Source organism: Pan troglodytes, chromosome 6 (genome assembly GCF_028858775.2).
Source record: "Pan troglodytes isolate AG18354 chromosome 6, NHGRI_mPanTro3-v2.0_pri, whole genome shotgun sequence".
NCBI lineage: Eukaryota > Metazoa > Chordata > Mammalia > Primates > Hominidae > Pan > Pan troglodytes.
This window is the reverse complement of record NC_072404.2, coordinates 32822501-32846544: the sequence shown is the minus strand read 5'-3', so window position 1 is coordinate 32846544 and position 24044 is coordinate 32822501. Positions and strand designations below refer to the sequence as shown.

At 39.4% G+C, this 24044-nt stretch overlaps 1 protein-coding gene and 1 long non-coding RNA gene across 2 annotated transcripts in view; one reads left to right on the top strand and one right to left on the bottom strand.

Moving 5' to 3' along the window:
• Window positions 1–24044, top strand: part of LOC134810419 (uncharacterized) — a 141646-nt gene that overhangs the window by 45933 nt on the left and 71669 nt on the right. The window lies entirely within an intron of this gene.
• On the bottom strand, window positions 13974–18593 carry LOC134810417 (tropomyosin alpha-3 chain-like). Its single transcript, XM_063814147.1, has one exon. It carries the CDS (start codon window positions 15801–15803, stop codon window positions 15369–15371), a length of 435 nt encoding a protein of 144 aa, XP_063670217.1. The 5' UTR covers window positions 15804–18593; the 3' UTR covers window positions 13974–15368.

Genomic DNA, 24044 nt, shown 5'->3' with positions numbered 1-24044 from the left:
ATTAGTTTGTATTACTTTAAGGATCAGCAGTTAATGTTATTATTTTACTCTTTTTTTTCATTTTTTACCTGTTTATTTTACATGTGAGGTTGCTGGATGTTAATTTAAGCTGTGTTAACTTATAATTTTTTTTCACATTTTAATAATTTAACTTTATTTTTTATTGTAGCAAAATATGCATAACATTAAATTTACCATTTAACCATTTAAAATGTACAATTTAGTGTCATATACATTGTTTTGTAATCATTATCTCCAGAACTTTTTATTTTACCCTTATAACCAAATCTTACATACTGAAATATTGGAATTTTTCATATCAAAAGGATGCACAGTTCATTTATTACCTGTTTAATTTCTAAATTATCTGTATTAGAATGGTGATGAATTGTGTTAAACTATTTCTTTCTGCCTCTGCTTGTCTGATTCTCCTTGCAGTCATAGGAGAGATGGCTTGTTGGAACAAGGTATGAAATTGTGACTAGAATAAGGCCAAAAGATCCTTTTGGGAATTGAGTCCTTGACCTCACTTCCTTGCACTAATAAACTGAGCTAATTAGCCACAGTGCCTGTTGCAGTATGGTACAACTTGGCAGTTGCTTTTCAATAAGTCAACTGTGTTGTGGTATCACTGGTTTAACAAACACTTCTTAAGCACTTACAATGTGCAGGCAATGGGCTAGATACTCAGTGTACAAAGGTAAAAGAAATACATTTCTTGGTCCGGCACGGTGGCTTACGCCTGTAATCGCAGCACTTTGGGAGGCTGAGGCGGGCGGATCACCTGAAGTCAGGAGTTCGAGACCAGCCTGACCAACATGGAGAAACCCTGCCTCTACTAAAAATACAAAACTAGCTGGGCGTGGTGGTGCATGCCTGTAATCCCAGCTACTTGGGAGGCTGAGGTAGGAGAATCGCTTGAATCCGGGAGGCAGACGTTACAGTGAGCCGAGATCGCGCCATTGCACTCCAGCCTGGACAAAAAGAGCAAAACTCCATCTCAGTTAAAAAAGGGACATTTCCCGTCCTTGAAAGGACTAATGATCACCTATATGTAGCAAGTAAAATTCTGCATTTGTAAATCAAAATATATGCTTTCATATACTAACCACACTTTAGAAAGGTTTCAGTGAATATCCATAGACAAAATAGTCAAACGATTCTGTACACATGAACTACCTTCTCAGCTCATCACTGTTTCTCTTATTGGTAAAACATAACATGTATGTGCCAAAGAAATGGTGCATTTTGGCATAATGGGAACTGGTATATTACAGTACATTTTGTTTCTTCTCAAAATAGCATCACTAGCAGCTCTTATCCTTGACCTGATTTGGGCACTTGATAAGGCATTTGGGTCAGTTAGATGTGAGTGAACAAATTCAATACAAAGACATAGTCATAAAATTAACTTGGGAAAGAGCAATGATATAGTCAAATAAGGCAGTTTTTTTATTCAAGTTCTCTAAAAGGAAGATTTGGGTTTGGAAAAAATTTAAAAGTTAGATTTTTTTCTCCTTGGTAAAGACTATTTGCTATGTAAATTAAATCAATATAGATATTACTAGAAAGAGAATGGGAATTGCAAACTCCAGTAAGAGATGTGTTTTAAAAAGTGCATGAAAATTACCAGAAAATGAAAAACAAGTATTTTAATTTTATATTTAAGGTAACACAAAATCATTCACATTAGAAACATGACTTTATGGAATGAGATTTTCTGACAAGTAGTAGACATTTTCTTTTCTTCCTCTTCTTTTTTTTTTTTTTTTTTTTTTTTGAGACAGGGTCTTGCTCTGTTACCCAGGCTGGAGTGCAGTGGCACGATCTCAGCTCACTGCAGCCTCTACCTTTTGGGCTCAAACAGTCCTTCCACCTCAGCCTCTTCAGTAACTGAGACTACAGTCACCTGCCACTATGCTTTGCTACTTTTTAAATTGTTTCTTGTAGAGACGAAGTCTCACTATATTGCCCAGGCTGGTCTCAAACTCCTGGGCTCAAGCGATCCACCTGTCTTGGCGTCCCAAAGTGCTGGGATTACAGGGGTGAGTCACCACGCCCCACCCCTCTTCTTTTTGTAAAAAAAATTTCCCCTAGTATGGAAACGTTAAGTACCATTAAGTACATTTGAAAAACTTGTGAACCTTGACATTTGATGATGATCTAGAAAAATGCTTAGGCTTGTTGAACACATGGGCAAATATGATTCTTTCAAACAGAGCAAGTTTACTTAAGAAGGTTAATGTTCAGAAGTGAGTGAAAGAAAAGGTAGCTTTGGATTCTGAAATACTCTTAAAGATAACATTAGCATTTATGACACACCTATAGAGACAGAAGACAGGTTCTTACAGTGAGTGAGAATATATTTGAGTAATAAAAAGGAAAGGAGTGACATTTTTACTCACTGGTTAAAATTATTGAAATTATTTTTAAGTTAGGACCAAAGAAATCTGGTTTAAATTAAATTACATTAAATTATTTATTTTTGATACAGATTCTCACTCTATCACCCAGGCTGGAGTGCAGAGGCACCATCTCTGCTCACTGCAACCTCTGCCTCCTGGGTTCAAGTGATTCTCGTGCCTCAGCTTCCCAAGTAACTGGGATTACAGGCGTGCACCACCACACCCAGCTAATTTTTGTGTTTTAGTAGAGATGGGGTTTCACCATGTTGGCCAGGCTGGTCTCAAACTCCTGACCTCAAGTGATCCACCCACCTCAGCCTCCCAAAGTGCTGGGATTACAGGTGTGAGCCACCGTGCCTGGCCTAAATTTTATTTTTGTTGTCTAACAAGTACTGCCTGAAGTACAACATAGTCTGATTTAGTTAGTTTATTTTTATTTAAGAAAATGAGCTATCCTAGAGCCTATATAATAGTGAAGTGATGCAATCCAAAGATACAATATTCATAGCTCTTAAATTTATGTATTTATATAGCTTTTTAATTACTGTTGAAAGTTTATCTTTCTTTTTGTTTATTTATTTTGTTTTATTTTTGAGGTGGAGTCTCACTCTGTCGCCCAGGCTGGAGTGCAGTGGCACAATCTCAGCTCACTGCAGCCTCCATCTCCCGAGTTCAAGATATTCTCCTGCCTCAGCCTCCTGAGTAGCTGGGAATACAGGTGCGCTGCCACACCTGGCTAATTTTTGTATTTTTAGTAGAGATGGGGTTTCACCATGTTGGCCAGTCTGGTCTCGAACTCCTGACCTCAGGTGATCCATCTGCCTCGGCCTCCCAAACTGTTGGGATTACAGGCGTGAGCCACCATGCCCAACCTTATTATTATTATTATCATTATTATTATTATTATTTTGAGATGGAGTTTCACTCTTGTTGTCCAAGCAGGAGTGCAATGGCGCGGTCTTGGTTCACTGCGACCTCTGCCTCCCTCCCGGGTTCAAGTGATTCTCCTGCCTCAGCCTCCTGAGTAGCTGGGATTACAGGTGCCTGCCATCATGCCTGGCTAACTTTTTTGTATTTTTTTTAGTAGAAATTGGGTTTCACCATGTAAGCCAGGCTGGTCTCGAATCCACCTGCCTCGGCCTCCCAAAGGGCTGGGATTACAGGTATGTGTCACCGCACCCAGCCCTATTTTTTTTTGTTGTTGTTGAGATTGAGTCTAGCTCTGTCACCCAGGCTGGAGTGCAGTGGTGTGATTTGGCTCACTGCAACCTCCGCCTCCTGGATTCAAGTGATTCTCCTGCCTCAGCCTCCCGAGTAGCTGGGATTACAGGTGCCCGCCACCATGCCCAGCTACTTTTTGTATTTTTAGTAGAGATGGGTTTTCACTGTGTTGGCCAGGCTGGTCTGGAACTCCTGACCTCATGATCCGCCCTCCTTGCCCTCTCAAAGTGCTGGGATTACAAGCGTGAGCCACCATGCCTGCCCCCTGGTCCTATTTTAAATTTTTTTAAGAGACAAGGTCTCACTCTGTCACCCAGGCTTCAGTGCAGTGGCATAATCATAGCTTGCTGCAGTCTCAAACTCCTGGGTTCAGGCAATCCTCTTGACTCAAGCCTCCGGAGTAGCTGGGACTATAGGCACACACCACCATACCCAGCTAATTAAAAAAAAATTTTGTAGAGACAGGGTCTTGCTGTGTTGCCCAGGCTAGTCTTGAACACCTGACCTCAAGCAATCCTCCTGCCTTGGCCTCCCAAAGTGTTGGGATTACAGGTGTGAGCCACTATGCCTGGAGTCTTTTTATTTTCAAGGTAATGTGTACTTAACAACATTTGGAAAACATAAAATAATATAGAAAAGAAACTACTCATTCTCTTACCTTGGAATAACTTTTATTAGCATTTTAGTGTACTTGCAATCATTTTTTTTTTGGTGAATTGATGTTTCTTTTTTATATATTGTCAAGATAGATGTACAATTTCGATGCTACATTTTTTCTTTTAACACTTCATCTTAAACATTCCTCATTTCTGTAATTATATCATCTTTTAAAATAATGTTTATAATGTAAAAATTATTGTATAATGTTTCATCAAGTCAATATGCAGTAATTTACTTAGCCATTCCCCTTTCTTGGATGTTTAAATTATTTCACATTCATTATTATTAGATGTAATATCTGAACATTGTTGTGCTTAAAATTTTTCCATGTTTACATTTTTTTCCTTAGGATTAAAAACTGGAAGTATAATTAGTGAATAAGAAAAAATAAGACCAGGTGCAGTGTGGCTCATGCCTTTAATCCCAGCACTTTGGGAGGCCAAGGCAGGAGGATCACTTGAGCCCAGGAGTTCAAGACCAGCCTGGGAAACATAGTGAGACCCCATCTCTACAAAAAAATTTAAAAAAAGCCAGGCATGATGGTGCATGCTTATACGCCTAGCTACTCAGGAGGCTGAGGTGGGAGGATTGCTTGAACCCGGGAGTTTGAAGCTGCAGTGAGCTATTATCATACCACTGTACTCCAGCCTGGGTGATAGAGTGAGACCCTTTTTTTTTTTTTTTTTTTTTTTGAGACAGAGTCTTGCTCTGTTGCCAGCCTGGAGTGCAGTGGCGCGATCTCAGTTCACTGCAACCTCTGCCTCCTGGGTTCAAGCAGTTCTCCTGTCTCAGCCTCCTGAGTAGCTGGGATTACAGGCATGCACCACCACGCCCGGGTGATTTTTGTATTTTTAGTAGAGACAGGGTTTTGCCATGTTGGTCAGGCTGGTCTCAAACTCCTGACCTCAGGAGATCCGCCTGCCTCGGCCTCCCAAAGTGCTAGGATTATAGGCGTGAGCCACTGTGTCCAGCTGACCATGTCTCTTAGAAAAAAAGAAAAAAGAAAAAGATTTAAGGCTTTTGATAAACATTGCCAAATTGCTTGCCAAAGAATGTGCTATGGTCTGAATGTTTTTGTTCCCTCACTAAATTCGTATGTTGAAACCTAATCTCCAATGCAATAATATTAAATAGTGGGGCTTTTGGGAGGTGAATAGGTCATGAGGACTCTGCCCTCATGAATAGGATTGGTGCTTTTATAAAAGAGGCTTGAGGGAGCCTTTTTGCTCTTCCACTATGTGAGGACTTAGCAAGAAGACACATCTGTGAAGCAAAAAGCCATCACCAGACACTGAATCTGTTGGCTCTTTGATCTTGGACTTCCCAGCTTCTAGAACTATGAGAAATAAATTTCTTTGTATATTACCCAGTCTAAGGTATTTTAAAAAATAATAGACTGAATGGACTAAGACAAATGTGCAGTAGTTTTCAAAAACGCTTTTACATATGTTATCTGATTTGATGGCATAACAAACTCTACTTAGGCAGGGCAGATATTATTAGGCTCACTTGCTAGATGAGGAAATTGAGGTACATAAAGTATGAATGTATTAAGCAGGCTTATTCACCTGACGCTTAACAGAATTTGAACTAGGCATTGTGTGAAATGCAAAATGAATAAACTCAAAGTCGAGTTGACGAGATAGATATAGACACCAATAAGTATAAAACAAGATGGCCTAAGAGAAGGCACAGAAGAGGTAAGAAGGACAATGAATTAGTGCCCAGATTTCTCTGGGTGCTGAGATCTCTTTCAGCCAGGGCCATGTGAAAACACTCTGGGGTGGCAGATGAGGGTAAGGAGGCATATGGAAGAGGGGGTGCTTCTGAGTTGGGCTGTACAAAACTGAAAAGGATTTCCATAAGGCCTGGTATAGAGAGATAAGGGATCAGTGGAGGGGTATAGCAGGTTATTGCAGATAGTGCAAGCAAATGGATGTGGGGAGAATAAAAGAGGATATATATATATATTTTATTTTTATTTTATTTTTATTTTTGAGATGGAGTCTTGCTCTGTCGCCTAGGCTAGAGTGCAGTGGTGCCATCTCGGATCACTGCAACCTCTGCCTCCCATGTTCAAGAGATTCTCCTGCCTCAGCCTCCCGAGTAGCTAAGATTACAGGCGCCTGACACCACATCTGGCTAATTTTTGTATTTTTAGTAGAGATGGGGTTTCATCATCTTGGCCAGGCTGGTCTTGAACTCCTGACCTTGTGATCCACCTCCCTCGGCCTCCCAAAATGCTGGGATTACAGGCGTGAGCCACCAAACCCGGCCAAAGAGGTAATATTTTAAAAATAATTTTTAGTTAAACAAACAACCACTTTTGTGTTTTAGAAATACACTTATTTTTGGCTGGGCGCGGTTGCTCACCCATGTAATCCCAGCACTTTGGGAGGCTGAGACGGGTGGATCATGAGGTCAGGAGTTCAAGACCAGCCTGGCCAAGATGGTGAAACCCCGACTCTACTAAAAATACAAAAATTAGCTGGGTGTGGTGGCAGGTGCCTGTAATCCCAGCTACTCTGGAGGCTGAGGCAGAGACTTGCTTAAACCCGGGAGGCGGAGGTTGCAGTAAGCCAAAATCATGCCATTGCACTCCAGCCTGGGCGACAGAGTGAGATTCCGTCTCCAGAAAAAAAAAAGAAAAAAAGAAATACACTTATTTTCTTGGACTGTGGTAGAAGGATTTTGCTAAAAATATTGTTTCATCCTATCCTGTTACTGGCTTTCAGTAAATCACAAAGTGTTCACTTGTAATACTTTTCTTTAAAAATAAACATCCCAGGATTGTTTTCATCCTTCTTATTAATTAACCCCTAAGCATGGTGCTAAAATACTGGGCTTGTTTTTTTTTTGTATTGCATGACCAAACTCCTATATTTTGAACCACTTAAACACTTCTCATGAGAGCCAGACATCCCTAGTAGTGTGTGCTCACAATAGCTAATGGCTTAACAAGCACTGTCAGGCAGCCTCACATTTCAGCTGCTCGTTTTGCTGAAGGCAGATAATTTATGCTACATCCCACAGCACAGACCAAGTACATAAAACCAGAGAGGAATGTTAATGGAAAAAATTACAAATTCTTAAAGTGACAGGGCTTTTATAGTTAACTCTTTTAATCAGTTTGCAGTGTTATCAGGTTATGTGAAAGTTTGAATGAAATGTGGAAAATGATAAATGAAAGAAGTTTGTAAAAGGAAACAAATACAGTATATTTGATTTAAAACATAGGGCAGTGTTTGGCAAATAGTAGGCATTCAGAAATGTTTTTTGAATGAATAAGTGAGTGGGTGTATTTTTAATTTCTGATGTACTTAATATACATTTTATTTTGTTACTACTAAATTTTACTGAACTGGCAAACTTTTTAAATATGTGGAATGAATTGTAAGACTGATAAATCTTTAAGCAAATGTAGTTTAATTTTTGCTAGAATTTTTTGAGACATTTGCCTTATTTTATGGCTATGACTTAATTATAAATATGGGCAGAATATTAATCATAGCTCTCAGACAATTCAGATTTTTCAATTACCTCAGATAAATTTTCTGCTTAGTTTAGTTAGAGCACAATAGTAAGAGCAAGATTGTAGGGTGGACCAATCTAAAAGTGTTATGATACCCTGGGTAAATTAGTTCTTCCTAGGAAAGACTGACACATTTTCTTCAAATAGAAAAGTTACTTCTGGTAAGAGCAAGAACTGATTCTCAAAAAACACTATATTTTACTTTCTCTGTTCAGAGAGTTAGGCTTTCAATTTGGTTAACAAATAGCCCTCTGATTTTTTTTTTTGTAATAAAGGAAACAATACCTACTAATTATTAAGTACTTTTCATTGGTAGTGACTGTACTAAGGCCTGTACTGAGACAGGCATTGCCTCATTTATTTTTATCCTTACTCCAACATTATGAGGTATATACTATTATCATCCTCATTTTACAAATGTGGAACAGAGGCATAAAGCCAAGGGCACAGAGCTATTAATAGATGGAGCTGGAATCCAAATAGAGCTCTGATTCTAGTATTTAGTGACTGAGTATTTAGTCATTGTCTTTCTACGTGTATGTTTAACTTATCTAAAATAGTTCATAAGGTTTCATTTGAAACTTATCTCACTTGCCAGTGAATGTGCTACTGTTTGATGCTACAGAAACGTTTTCACTTTCTTTCACTTTTAACTTCCTGTTCTCTAGGCCTTAGGAACTAGGTAACCTAATAAACTTGCCTTTTGAAACAATACTGAAATAGCCAGCATTTATTGGCTGCTCACTTTGTACCAGGCACTTCCTAATTGTTTTACAAGCATCTTATTCATTACAACATTCTTCTACTATTCGCCCCTATTTTACAGATCAAAAAATGAAGCTTAGTCAGGTTAAGCAACTTTGCTACCAAAGTTAGGAAATATTGCTACTAAAGTTAAGCAATTTAGCAAAATTAAGCAACCCTAAATCACATAGGTTAAGTAAGTAAGCAGTGAATTTGGGATTTGAACTCAGGTTGTTTGACTGACAGTTGGCTTACTTAACCACCCTGTTCTACTGCCTTTTTTTTTTTTTTTTTTTTTTGAGATGGAGTCTCACTCTGTCGCCTGGGCTGGAGTGCAGTGGCGCGACCTCAGCTCACTGCAACCTCCACCTTCTGGGTTCAAGCGATTCTCCTGCCTCAGCTGCCGAGTAGATGGGATTACAGGCGCCCACCACCATACCCAGCTAATTTTTGTGTATTTTTAGTAGAGGCGGGGTTTCACCATGTTGGCTAGGCTGGTTTTGAACTCCTGACCTCAGGTGATCCGCCCTCCTTGGTCTCCCAAAGTGCTAGGGTTACAGGCGTGAGCCACTGCGCCCGGCCTTCTACTGCCTTCTTAAATTAAGTAGTGGGCCTGTCTCTGAGCAGATTCAGACACTACTTCCCCTCCCTTGTAAAGCATGCCTCTCACTGACATTCCCAGTCCACCAAGTGAGAAGCCTGCAAAACTCAGACTCCCATAGAACATTGCTCTGAGACCTATCAGGCCTGCACATGTTGGAATGTTCCGTATAGATTTTTTGATTTCTCATGGTTAGAACATTGACAGCCTTCAAGATTCCCCTAAGGGAGGACAAACTTTTTTCTGACATGTGAGCCACTCTCTGGTTACAGATGGAGGGCGTGGACTGCATCTGTCTTGGGGCTGCTTCTCTCTCTCACTTACCAGCTGAAATGCCCCAAGCACTTGCCTGCTTATTTTTGTTCTTGCACTATTTCCCACAGTTTTTTTTTTTTCCTTACGGTGAAGCACAGATCTTTCTGTTTCATGTGGCACCAGCTGTCTGGTTTGCTCCCTCTGTACCTGTTACCACCAGCTGGAGCAAATGGGAAAGAATACATTTGGTAGAATGGGGCTGACCCATGAGGCCTACCTCTGTTAGCTCAGTGGGTACCCTCCACAGGGGAAACTGTGAGTTTTTGTAATGTTGCTACTCTCCCTGGGAGGTCTTTTAAGGGCTGAGTACCTAAAGATGTTTTTCTATCAGACTTTTTTTTCCCTCCACCCCCGCCTAGGTTCCATCTTGCATTCCACTGCTAAATCAGATTAACACCAAAAAAACTAATACCCGATGGGATGTTACAGTTTACAACAGATTTTATATTCATTCTCTCATTTAACCCTTACAACCACCTGGTGGTAAGTATAATACATATATTTAGGTATGAGAAAACTGGCTTAGCTGGTGATTGAGGTGGCTCATGCTTGTAATCCCAGCATTTTGGGAGGCTGAGGCAGAGGGATCACTTGAGCCCAGGAGTTTGAAAACAGCCTGGGCAACATAGGAGATCCTATCTCTATAAAAGAAAAAGAATTTAACAAAAAAGAAGAGAAAACTGGCATAGAGTAGTTAAGTAATTTGCCCAAGATCATGCAGCGCAATATACTTTTGCCAGGGAATCCCTGTTCCTTTCTACTATCTGATACTATAGCAGCTTTTTCTCTTTTTTTTCTTTTCTTTTCTTTTCTTTTCTCTTCTCTTCTCTTTTCTTTTCTTGTTTTTTGAGACGGAGTCTCACCCTGTCACCCAGGCTGGAGTGCAGTGGCACTATCTCGGCTCACTGCAACCTCCTCCTCCCTGGTTCTAGCAATTCTCCTGTCTCAGCCTCCTGAGTAGCTGGGATTACAGGCTTGTGCCACCACACCCGGCTAAATTTTGTATTTTTAGTAGAGACGGGGTTTTACTTATATTAGTCAGGCTGTCTCAAACTCCTGACCTCATGATCTGCCTGCCTCGGACTCCCAAAATGCTGGGATTACAGGCATGAGCCACTGTGCCCGGCCTATAGTAGCTTTTAAGTAGCATGATTATCAAGTTGAGTGAAGCTCTTGAGAGGTGTTTTGTACCATGTAAACTCTTTGTAGCAGAGAGCATTTAGAATTTGGAGGTCAGCACAAGTGGCCAAGCTGTGGCAGGTGTTCAATAAATTGTTGTCGAACTGAGCTGGTCAGATATTGTCACCAATTTAGCCTCAGGCAACCCTTTTAATCTCATTTGCCTTGTATTCTTTTACTGCCCTAATGGTCTCAAAGGGTTGTTGTAAGGATCAAATGAGATAACCTATATCACTATATAGAGTGATATAGAAATGTAAGAAATTATCTTTATGCCAATGTTTTAAATTCTGAATTTTTCTGGCAAACACCACACTTTCTATTTCCTTTATGAATATTTTTCTTTGAGATGATCTTGTCTCAAAAATGCTGTGGGAGTATTTTAGTGACTGATTGTATCCCTCTTTAAAAAAGAAAAGTAGAAGGAAAATGGAGAAAAAAAAAGAACAAGGGTTAATGGGAAGTGGAAAGGGTAAGTTTTAGGCCTTGGAGGCTGCACTTTTAAAGAAAGACAAACAGCAAAACAGTTGAAGAGCAAGTAAAAGAGCAAACATTTACAGAGTTCTTACTGTGAGCCAGGCGCTGTTCTACATGTTTTGGTGTATTAACTTGATTAATCCTCACAGTGACCTTATGAGGTAGATACTCTTCTTATCTCCACTGTACAGGTGAAGAAACAAAGCACGATGTGGTTAAATAATGTGTACAGGCCATACAGCACCTAAGTGTTAAAGCTGGAACTGAGGCTAGTCAGCATTGCACCAGGGCTCCAGTGCTTCCCTCTTCACCATGCTGCCTTTGTAATCTGGGATGTGAGAGAAGCAGCACATGGGATATCTTTTAGAAAACTGAAGAAAATGCTTAAGGAGAGAGCATTTGATCCTGCTGTAATGTTATTTGTCTTCAAAATACTTTTTGCTCACTGTTAAAACACAGATGAATCAGCAAAGCCATAAGATTGGTAGATAATGTTTTTGTCTTTTAGCCTGTCCTTCAACCAGAACCAGTCCTAGCTGCTTTTACTGGTGATTTTCTAAATTTTATTTTTCAGTTTCCTGATAATTTATTCTTTCCCCCAAACTATAGTGCCAATAGCCTGAGTAAGAATGAGACTTTCTTACTTAGTGTAGTTCTTCTTTCTTTTAGCCTCCTTGCACTGAATGAAGCTATTATCTCTTTCTTTTTAAATTGAATATTTTGAATAGGCAATATAGTTGAAAAATAAAAAGAATAAGAAGGCATGTCATGAAAATTCTCCTTTCCACTCCTTTCATCATGCTTAGTTCCTAAACACCCCAACCCCAATAATCAGTATTCTTAGTTTGTATTCTATCTTTTCAGAGTTTCTTTTTTTTTTTCAAGACTGAGTCTTGCTCTGTCGCTCAGGCTGGAGTGCAGTGGCGCGATCTCGGCTCACTGCAAGCTCCGCCTCTCGTGTTCAAGCGATTCTCCTGCCACAACCTCTCGAGTATCTGGGACTATAGGCGCCCGCCACCACAACTGTCTAATTTTTTGTATTTTTAGTAGAGACGGGATTTCACCGTGTTAGCCAGGATGGTCTCGATCTGCTAACCTCGTGATCTGCCCGCCTCGGCCTCCCAAAGTGCTGGGATTACAGGCATGAGCCACTGTGCCTGGCAAGTTTCTTCATGAATATAGAAGCAATTATGATTTTTTTTTAAATACAAAAGGTAATACTATTCTGCATCTTACTTTTTTAACTTATTGTATCTTGGAAATCTTTCCATATTACTACTTAGAGAGCATTTTCATTTTTTCCTTTCTCATTTTTTACAAGGTATAGTAATTCGTTTTGTGGAGTATACTTTATTGGACCAGTCCTTTATTGATGGACATTGGAGTTTTTTAGTCTTTTTAAAGCTACCACTTAAAATGCTTCAGTGAAGGGGCAGGAAAGGTAAAATTAAGACAAGAAGCCACATCTAGAAAATCTCCAGATATGAAGTTGTGATCTAGGAGGCAGGAATGAAGAAGTTCTGGCTCTGTCTTGTGATGGGGCACATCTGGAGTGCCAGAGGCTTGCATTTTGACTACACCTGTTCTAGTTGGAGAAAGAAGGAAAACAACTAGCATGGTGAAACCTCAACACACCTGAGCTTGGTTTACTGCAAAGTCTCGGGGTGAGGACAGATTGACAGCTGGTGTATGAACTGCCCAAAGGTAAACTCTTGTAATAAAGAAATTGATGGCATGATAGATAGAAGTGAGATAAGTGCTATTAACCACAGATAAACTTCTTTCAACAGACTGCTACCAATTCTCATATATAACTTGCAGTAGAAAAAAATTAGTTCAACAACTCTATTCCTAAACCTTTAAGTAAGCTCTGACACCTTATCAAAGAGCAAAAGAGTAGATTTGTCTTTTTACCTTGGACACATGTCAAATAAAAAACCTCAGCAAAGGGTAAAGAGTTTAAAAAAGAAATTAAATACCTTAAACATGTGATGTTTAGTACTTTATTAAATGCTGCTTTTAATGACAGTATCAAGGAACAGTTTCATCTTAGGCATTCTAAGGTTAATAATCACACATGTAGGATTTTATGTCATAGTTTTGATATGGATTCATGGTTTCATACTGTTGATAAATAAGAAATAGCTTGTAAGCTATCACAGATCATCACTGTACTTTAAAAAATGGAATATAGCTGAAAAACGCAAATATATAATTTACACCAGTGTTACACAAATGTGATTTTAGGGATTGACAGTGAAATGTAAGTTTTTTTTGTTTTGTTTTGTTTTTTGAGATGAGTAGAGTCACACTCTGTTGCCAAGGCTGGAGTGCAGTGGCATCATTATGGCTCACTGTAGCCTCAATTTCCTTGGCTCAAGCGATCCTCCCATCTCAGCGTGCTAAGTAGCTAGGACCATAGTTGCATGCCACCACACCTAGCTAATTTTTTATTTTTTGTAGAAATGGGGTCTCCCTATGTTGCCCAGGCTGGTCTTGAGCTCCTGGGCTTAAACGATGCTCTCATCTTGGCCTCCCAAAGTGCTGGGATTACAGGCAAGAGCCTCTGTGCTCAGCCTGATATTTTAAAATGTTAATGTTGCAAAGGATTTTCTGATCTGCGTGGTTAAGAAAGAAAACTTAATATTGCTTCTGATATTCAGCTATAAACTCAAGTGTTGTTTTGGAGGGACTGGTTTTTTATATCAGAAAGACAGTTATCAATATTCAGTATCAAAACAGTTGCACTATTGATTTCTCTTTCTCCCAATCGGCCCCAAAGAGACCACATCAAAGGAGAGTACATTTTAAGCCAATAAGCTGCAGGATGTACACCTAACAGACCTCATAGAAACCTTACCAGAAAATGGGGACTGGGTAGGGGAAGAAACTTTAAAAGATCAGCAAACTGCCAGCCCACAGACTGCAGAGGCTGTCACAGCCAGATGGGGGTGGCCAGGGTGCCACAAACCCAAGGAAGCAAAGTTTCAAAATAATACAAAATTTAAAAAAATTTTGTATATAAGGTATTCAAGGTTTCTCCAGCACTGACTGATACAAAGCACAATGAGATGGCACTTTTAGAGATAGCAGCTTCAAACCCAGAAAAGGCTAATGAGATGAGTTTCACATGGCTAAATCAGTGGCAAAAACATAATCTTTCTTTCTTTCAAGAAGGTAGGAAAGCAATTAAGTAGTCACCTCAACCTAAGGGGCACGTGATCCATTCTGTAAGCAGTTGGGAGGACAAAAATTTGGTCTCAGAGGTCTTACCATCTTAATTTGGTCACTTCTAATGAAAAAAATTTGAAATAACGTTGTCCAAAGATATCTTTCTTTGTTTTTTTTGAGACAGAGTCTCGCTCTGTCGCCCAGGCTGGAGTACAGTACATGATCTAGGCTCACTGAAACTTCCGCCTCCTGGGTTCAAGTGATTCTCCTGCCTCAGCCTCCTGAGTAGCTGGGATTACAGGCACACGCCACCACGCCTGGCTAATTTTTGTATTTTTAGTAGAGACGGGGTTTTACCACGTTGGTCAGGCTGGTCTCAAACTCCTGACCTCGTGATCCACCTGCCTTGGCCTCCCAAACTGGTGGGAATACAGGCGTGAGCCACGGCACCCAGCCAGGTTTTCAGCTTTAAAATATCTTTTTTGTTTTTTTGTTGTTGTTGTTTGGCTAACTCCTCCTGGATTCACCTTTCTGGTTTGGCTGGTATTTTGTACAGAGCAACGAGGTTTCTCATAGTGGAGTCTTTTCTTGGGCTCTGTTTGGCTCTCAGTAAGGCAGGCCTATACTTTTTCCTCTCCTCTATGGAGAGGGCAATATGCATTTAGCTGAAAAGTCACCTTCTGAAAGTGAGAAAGGGATTAGATTGCTGCTTCAGAGCTGTGGAATTATTTGGAATGTTTTGCAAATGGTTGCTACAAAACAACAAAAAAGGTAATTACAAAATGTGCACATCATAACATGCTTTTAAAGACACTATGCATTGTGCTCACATTCCCTTAAATGTTGTTTCCAAAGGTGCTCAGGCTTTAGCCCAGCTGGAATCTCCAGGAAGAGGCAGAGACAGTTTGGCAAAAAAGAAACAGGGAAGGAGGGGGCTGCGAAAGTAGAAAGCAGCCCCCAAATTAAAGATCAGCCCTCAGTTAAAGATCAGCTTCGGGCAGGCCGGCCTCAGGTGGAGTCAGAGACAAAGGGAGGAGCAGCAGCAGGGTAGGACTGGGGTGTTCTACATCTCATTCAGGTCAAGCAGAGTCTGGTACAGCATCCTTTGTGTACAGAGGTTCTCCTCTTTGTTGCATTTCAGTTTATATTCCAAGTCATCAGTTGTCTTTTCCAGCTTGGCTACCAATCTCTCAGTAAACTCAGCACGGGTCTCTGCCTCCTTGAGTTTGTCAGTGAGAATCTTGATCTCTTCCTCATATATGTCTTCTTTTTGAGAGTATTTTTCTTCAGCATCACTTAGACACTTCAGGTTCTGGTCCATCAGTCTGATCTGCTCATCTGTCTCTTGGCAGCGGGACTCTGCCAGCTCAGCTCGTTCCTCTGTGCATTCCAAGTCTCCTTCAATGATCACCAACTTACGAGGCACCTCTTCATATTTCCTATCTGCCTCTTCTGCAATATGCTTAGCTTCTTTGAGTTGGATTTCCTGGAGTTCCATCTTTTTGTTTGTTTGTTTAAGACGGAGTCTCACTGTCTCGCCAGGCTGGAGTGCGGTGGCGCGATCTCAGCTCACTGCAACCTCCGCCTCCTGGGTTCGAGCGATTCTCCTGCCTCAGCCTCCCGAGTAGCTGGAACTACAGGCGTGTGCCACCACGCCCAGCTAATTTTTTGTATTTTTATTTTAGTAGAGACAGGTATTCACCATGTTGGCCAGGATAGTCTCAAACTCTTGACCTCGTGATTCGCCTGGCTTGGCCTCCCAAAGTGCTGGGATTACAGGTTTGAACCACTGTGCTGGGCCCTTTTCTTCATCTTTTAAGGCCTGGTTTTATTTGTTTGTTTTGAGACGGAGTCTCACTTTGTTGCCCAGGCTGGAGTGCAGTGGCGCGATCTCGGCTCACTGCAAGCTCCGCCTCCCGGGGGTCACGCCATTCCCGGGCCTCGGCAAGGCCTCGTTTTCAATAACCTTCATATCTCTTTCACTCTCATCAGCAGCTTTTTCCTCTTCTTCCAGCTTTTGCAGGGCAGTGGTCAGGCGCTCCTGAGCATGGTCCAGCTCCTCTTCAACCTGCTGGATCCTACGATTCAAGGAGGCCACCTCAGCCTCAGCCTGTTCTCGGCCCACTTTTCTTCCTCAACTTCTCACTGGAGGCGCTCAGCTCTCTCCTCTGCATCATCTATCTGCCTGCTGCTGCAGAACCTGGATCTTGCACTTCACTTCCTCCATGGTGGCGATCCCAGCCATGGTGCCCACCCAGTTACTGCTCCAGTTCTGGTTCCTGCCTCTTCTGCTCAGCATTGCAGCTGCTTCTCCTTTCTTTTATTTTTCTGTATTAAGTTTTGTTCCCTTTTGTTTTTAAAGCAACAGATGAAAGGAGATAAAAATGTCAAGGAAATACTGACTTGAACTTTATAAATATTGGTTCTGATTGGGGATGATAAAGCAGGTAAAAGAAAGGAGCTGAAGTATGACTGAAGGAATCAGATTTCTCTAACCTTGATATTCAAATTGTATTCTATAGATATAATTATAAATAGCAAGATTCTTTAGCATTTAGAGTTAATTAAATTGTGAGGAAGTTATCAGGGCACATTTTGTGTTCTTCATTACTCTGAGAAACTTTTCTGAGGTTCATTGAGAAAAATATTTTTAAACTCTGTGAAATCCAAGTAACTCTGGAGGAAAAGCAAATTGAGCAATTTGTTCTTTCCTCTTTGAGGTTTGATAAGGTGTAAAAATGTATTTAACAAAGCAACTTCTTTTTCCTTAAAAATTTTGATCAATAACCCTGAAAAAGTTTTTAAAATTCAATTCAGTATGTTAATTTTATGCTTTCCATAAATACATTTTTTGAATATTTAAGGTAACAGTTTCAGAAACATAACTGAATAGCTTGCTTGTTCTTGAACAAAGAGTTTGAATCTATGATGAACTAAATTAAGTTATGTCTTCCCAAGTAGTCCACTTAGACACTGACTTGTTACCCTCTTTCTCAAGTCCAGTTTTTCTGAGACTGGACCAGTTACATTAGGATCACCTTGGGTCTTTAGGTGTGATTATTGTATTGTGATAATGCTAAAAATATTCATTCTTTTTAGAGATACAAACTGAAGTGTTAGTGGATAAAATGTCAAGATATTTGGGATTATTTTAAAAAGAAATTAGGATGAAGGGTAAATGAGTGGCAATGTAGATGAAACAAGACTGGCCATATGTTTATTTATGGAAGGTGAGTGAGGAGTATGTGGGTGATGTTATAGTATTCTCTCTAATTTAGTTTAGGTTTAAAATTTCTATTGCAAATAGTTAAAAGAATCATTTGTGGTCTTGTTAAAAATTCAGATTCCTGGACTCCACCACAGATCTTTTAAGTCAGAGTCTCAAGGATGAAAGATAGAAAATGGCTTTTAAAGTAGTCCACTTGTGCTCACTGAAGTTTGAGGATCACTGGTAAAAAGTTTCCTTGTGTACCTCACTCATTGTGTATCCATGTCATCCGTGTGTATTTAGTGGTTTTCATCATTCACCCTATTTTCCCATTTGCAGAATGCAATAGCAAGTTAAAGCAATTATACTGAATTTGGATAATTCAAACTTTAAAATTTTGTTTCAAAGCATTCATAAAGTGAAGCCAAATAAAATTTTAAAAACCTTTATTTTTAACTGAAATAATCAAATAAATACGTTGGCTTTTTTTCCACTTTCAGCTGGGAATGGATTACTTTTGCGAATGTCTTAAATTTCTTCTCTTACCAGGGCATCAGCATCCTATTCCAGACATCTACTTGCTTTCACCAGTAGTTCCTTGTTCTTTCTCAGATGTACCATATTACCAGGCACCTCTGAGACTTTGCTTATGGGATTCCCTCTAATTGAGACATTCATCAATCCCCTCTTTACCTGGTTAATTTCTATACCTTCTCCCCACCGCTAACACCTCTCACTTATTCAGGGAGGCCATTATTGTATTTGCAAGGTTGGATTGCATTCTATTCTTTTGTGGTTCCATAATATGCTGTAATACAATAGTGCTATAATGCTGAACATGCTATATAGCACTTTACACTTTGTCATAAGACTCTATTTTTCTGCCCTCCTCTCTCTCTTCAGCTAGACTATAAAGTCAGTTGGTTAAAGATTGTGTGTTTTATGGTCGTATCTCCACTGCTGTGTACTGTGCCTGGCACATAGGAAATACTTACTGAATACATGACGAACAGCTGAATGAGTTCACAAAGTAGCTATCTAACATGCCCAAGCATCTTAGGAAGTGTTGCAGTCATTCTTTACGGCAAAAAAGAAAGAAAGAAAGAAAAAAAAGCTTCCTGGATATAAGACACACTTCTTGGTCATAAATATAGATCTTGGAAAAAAGTTCCTGAAAGGAGGACTAAACTGTAGCAAGAATTTGTCTTGGGTATAATAATGTTGATAATCACTTTGCTTCTATGCTTAGCCTTTTTCATATATCTTTATTAATTTCTCATAATTAAATTATATCTCTTGACCCGACTTTTTTCGAATATTTTATTGTGAAAAATTTCAAATGTCCAAAAGAGTCCAAAGAATTGTGTAGACTGGGCACAGTGGTTCACATTTGTAATCTCAGCACTTTGGGAGGCTGAGACAGGCAGATCACTTGAGGCCAAGAGTTTGAAACCAGCCTGGCCAACATAGCTGTATTAGTCTGCTTTAACACTGCTGATAAAGACATACCTGGGACTGGGCAATTTACAAAAGAAAGAGGTGTAATGGACTCACAGTTCCATGTGGCTGGGGAGGCCTCACAATCATGGCAGAAGGTGAAAGGCACGTCTCACATGGCAGCAGACAAGAGAAGAGAATGACAGCCAAGTGAAAGGGGTTTCCTCTTATAAAACCATCAGCTCTTGTGAGACTTATTTACTACCACGAGAACAGTATGGGGGAAACCACCCCCATGATTCAGTTATCTCCCACTGGGTCTGTCCCACTATACGAGAGAATTATGGGAGCTACAATTCAAGATGAGATTTGGGTGGAGACCCAGCCAAACCATATCAATAGCGAAAACCCATCTCTACTAAAAATACAAAAAAGTAGCCAGGCCTGGTGGCTCATACCTGTAATCCCAGCTACTTGGGAGACTGAGGCACAAGAATCGCTTGAACCCTGAAGGCAGAAGTTGCAGTGAGCCAAGATTGCGCCACTGCACTCCAGCCTGGGCAACTGAGCAACACTCCATCTCAAAAAAAAAAAAAAAAAACTGTGTAGTTATGTAGTGTACCCATACATCCATGACCGGGATTGTACAGTTAAAACACAGTGTCCCAAAAGTCTTAGTGTAGTTTTAAGTTTTAATAATTTCAGAAGCATAAATGCTACAGACTTATACAAACACCCTTTAAATACTTATTTAAATGTATTTCATACTTACTTAATTTAGTGAAATTTTTTCCCCAGTGGATGAGATTCTTTTTTAAAAAATCCATCCCTTCAAGCATTTGTTATTTGAGTTACAAACAATACGATACACTTCATACGTTATTTTAAAATATACATTTAAGTTATTATAGACTATAGTCACCCTGTTGTCCTATCAAATAGTAGGTCTTATTCATTTGTTCCATTTTTTTGGCACTCATTAACCATCCTCATCTCCCCCCATTCCCCCACTATCTTTCCCAGCCTCTGGCAACCATTTTTCTACTCTCTGTGTCCATGAGTTCAATTGTTTTGATGTTTAGATCCCACAAGTAAGTGAGAACATACAATGTTTGTCTTTCTGTGCCTGGCTTGTTTTCCTTAACATAATGATCTCCAGTTCCATCCATGTTGCAAATGACTGGTTATCATCCTTTTTTATGGCTGAATAGTACTTCATTGTGTATAAGTATCACATTTTCTTTTTTCTTTCTTTTTTTTTGAGACAGAGTTTCACATTTGTTGCCCAGGCTGCAGTGCAATGGTGTGATCTCAGCTCACCACAACCTCTCCCTCCTGGGTTCAAGCGATTCTCCTGTCTCAGCCTCCCAAGTAGCTGGGATTACAAGCATGCGCCACCATGCCCGGCTACTAATTTTTGTATTTTTAGTAGAGATGGGGTTTCACCATGTTGACCAGGCTGGTCTCGAATTCCTGACCTCGTGATCCACCTGCCTCGGCCTCCCAAAGTGCTGGGATTACAGGTGTGAGCCACTGTTCCCGGCCAAGTACCACATTTTCTTTATCCATTCATCTGTTGATGGACACTTAGGTTGCTTCCAAATCCTAGCTATTGTAAACAGTGCTGCAGCAAACATAGGAGTGCAGATATCTCTTTGATATAATGATTTCCTTTCTTTGGGGGATATACCCAGCAGTGGAATTGCTGGATCCTATGGTAGCTCAATGATCAGTTTTTTGAGGAACCTCCAAATTCTCCCTAGTGATTGTACTAATTTACATTCCTACCAACAGAATACAAGGGTTCCCTTTTATCCACATCCTCACAAACATTTGTTATTGCCTGTCTTTTGTATATAAGCCATTTTAACAGGGGTGAGATGGTATCTCATTGTAGTTTTGATTTGCATTTCTCTGATGATCAGTAATGTTGAGCACCATTTCATATGCTTCTTTGCCATTTGTATGTCTTCTTTTGAGATATGTCTGTTCAAATGTTTTGCCCATTTTTTGATTGGGTTGTTAGATTTTTTTTCCTATAGAGTTGTATGAGTTCCTTATATATTCTGGTTGTTAATCCCCTATCAGAGGAGTATTTTGCAAAGATTTTCTCCCATTCTGTGGGTTGTCTCTTCATTTTGTTGATTGTATTCTTTGCTGTGCAGAAGCTTTTTAACTTGATGTTATCTCATTTGTCCATGTTTGTTTTGGTTGCCTGTACTTGTGGGACTCAAGAAATTTTTGCTCAGACCAATGCCCTAGAGATTTTCTCCAATTTTGACTTGAAGCAGTTTCATAGTTTCAGGTCTTAGATTTAAGTTTTTTTTTTTTTTTTTTTTTTTTTTTTGAGACAGAGACTCACTCTGTCACCCAGGCTGGAGTGCAGTGGCAGAATCTTGGCTCACCGCAACCTTTGCCTCCTGGGTTCAAGCAATTCTCCTGCCTCAGCCTCCCAAGTAGCTGGGACTACAGGTGCCCACCACCATGCCTAGCTAATTTTTTTGGATTTTTAGTAGAGACAGAGTTTCACCATGTTGGCCAGGCTGGTCTTGAACTCCTGACCTCCAGTGACCCACCTGCCTTGGCCTCCCAAAGTGCTGGGATTATAGGTGTGAGTCACCTTGCCCAGCCAGATTTAAGTCTTTTAATCCACTCTTTTTATCTGATTTTTTTATATGGTGAGAGATAGGGGTCTAGTTTCACTCTTCTGCATATGAATATCCAGTTTTCCCAGTGCCATCTATTGAAGAGACTGTCTTTTCCCCAGTGTATGCTCTTGGTACTTTTGTCAAACATGACTTCACTCTAGGCATATGGATTTGTTTCTGGGTTCTCTATTCTGTTCCATAGGGCTATTGTCTTTTTTTGTGCCAGTACCATGCTGTTTTGGTTACTATAGCTCTGTAGTATAATTCAAAGTCAGGTAATGTAATTCCTCCAGTTTTGTTCCTTTTGCTTAGGATAGCTTTGGTTTTTCTGGGACTTTTGTGGTTCCATATAAATTTTAGAATTTTTTTGTATTCTGGGGAAGGATATCATTAGTATTTTGATAGGGATTGCATTGAATCTGTAGATTGCTTTGGGTGGTATGGATGTTGTAACAATATTGGTTCTTCCAATCCATGAACATGGAATATTTTTCCATTTTTTGGTGTCCCCTTCAATTTCTTTCAGTATTTTGTAGTTTTCATTATAGAGATCTTTCACTTCTTTGGCAAGTAAATTTCCGGGTATTTAATTTTATGTGTATAAGTGGGATTACTTTTTAAATTTCTTTTTCATATTGTTCACCTATGGCATATAGAAATGCTACTGATTTTTGTGTGTTGATTTTGTATCCTGCTAATTTACTGAATTTGTTTCTCAGTTCTAATAGATTTCTTGTGGAGTCTTTAGTAGGTTTTTCCAAATATAAGATTATATCATCTGCAAACAAGGATAATTTGACTTCTTCCTTTCTAATTTGGGTGCCCTTTATAGCTTTCTCTTGTCTGATTGCTCTAGTTAGGATTTCCAGTACTATGTTAAATAACAGTGGTGACAGTGGGCATCCTTGCCATATTCCAGATCTTAGAGGAAAGGCTTTCAGTTTTTCCCCATTCAGTATAATACCGTGGGTCTGTCATATGTAGCTTTTATTATGTTGAGATATGTTCCTTCTATCCCCAGGTTTTTGAGGGATTTTATCATAACAGGACGTCGAACTTTATCAAATGCTTTTTCAGGATCAATTGAAATAATTCTGTGGTTTTTATCCTTCATTCTGTTGATAAGATGTATCACATTGATTGATTTGCATGTGTTGAACCATTCTTGCATCCAGGGATAAATTCCACTTAGCCATGATGAGTGATCTTTCTAACGTATTGTTGAATTCGGTTTGCTAGTATTTTCTTGAGGATTTTTGCATCAATATTCATCAGTGTTTTTTCTTTTTTTGATGTGTCTTTGTCTGGTTTTGGTATCAGGGTAATATTGGCCTTGTAGAATGAATTTGGAAGTATTACTTTTTCTTCTATTTTTTGGAATAATTCGAGAAGGATTGGTATTAGTTCTTCTTTAAATGTTTGGTAGAATTCAGCAGTAAAGCCATCAGGTCCTGGGCTTTTCTTTACGGGAAGACTTTTTATTATGGCTTCGATCTCATTACTTGTTCTTGGTCTGTTTAGGTTTTGAATTTCTTTCTGATTCAGTCTTGGTTGGTTTTATGTATATAGACATTTGTCCATTTCTTCTAGATTTTCCAATTTATTGTCATATAGTTGCTTGTAGTAACCACTGATGATACTTTGAATTTCTGCAGTATCAGTTGTAAATGTCTCCTTTTTCATTTCTGATTTTATTTATTTGGATTTTCTGTCTTTTAGTTTGGCTAGAGGTTTGTCAATTTTGTTTAACTTTTTAAAAAACCAACTTTTTGTTTTATTGATCTTTTGTATTTTTTTCTTCATCTCAATTTCATTTATTTCTGTTCTGGTCCTTAGTATTTCTTTTCTTCTACTAAGTTTGGGTTTGGCTTGCTCTTGCTTTTCTGTTCCTTTAAGATGCATCACTAGATTGTTTATTTGAGGTTTTTGCCCTTTCTTGATGTGGGCACTTACAGCTATAAACTTCCCTCTCAGTACTGCTTTTGCTGTATCCCAGAGGTTTTAGTATTTTGTTTTTCCATTATCATTTGTTTGAAGAAATTTTTCAATTTTTTAAAATGTCTTCATTGACCCACTGGTCATTCAGGAGCATATTGTTTAATTTCCATGTATTTGTATAGTTTCCAAAATTCCTCTTGTTATTAATTTCTAGTTATATTCCACTGTGGTCAGAGAAGATGCTTGATATTATTTCAATTTTTGAATGTTTTCAGACTTGTTTTGTGACCTAACATATACTCTATCCTTGAGAATGATCCATGTGCTGAGGAAACGAATGTGTATTCTACAGCTGTTGGATGAAGTGTTCTGTAAATATCTATTAGATCCACTTGGTCTCTAGTGCAGAGTAAGACTAATGGTGTCTGTTGATTTTTTGTCTGGAAGATCTATTCAATGCTGAAAGTGGGGCGTTGAAGTCTCTAGCTATTATTGTGTTGGGGTGTAT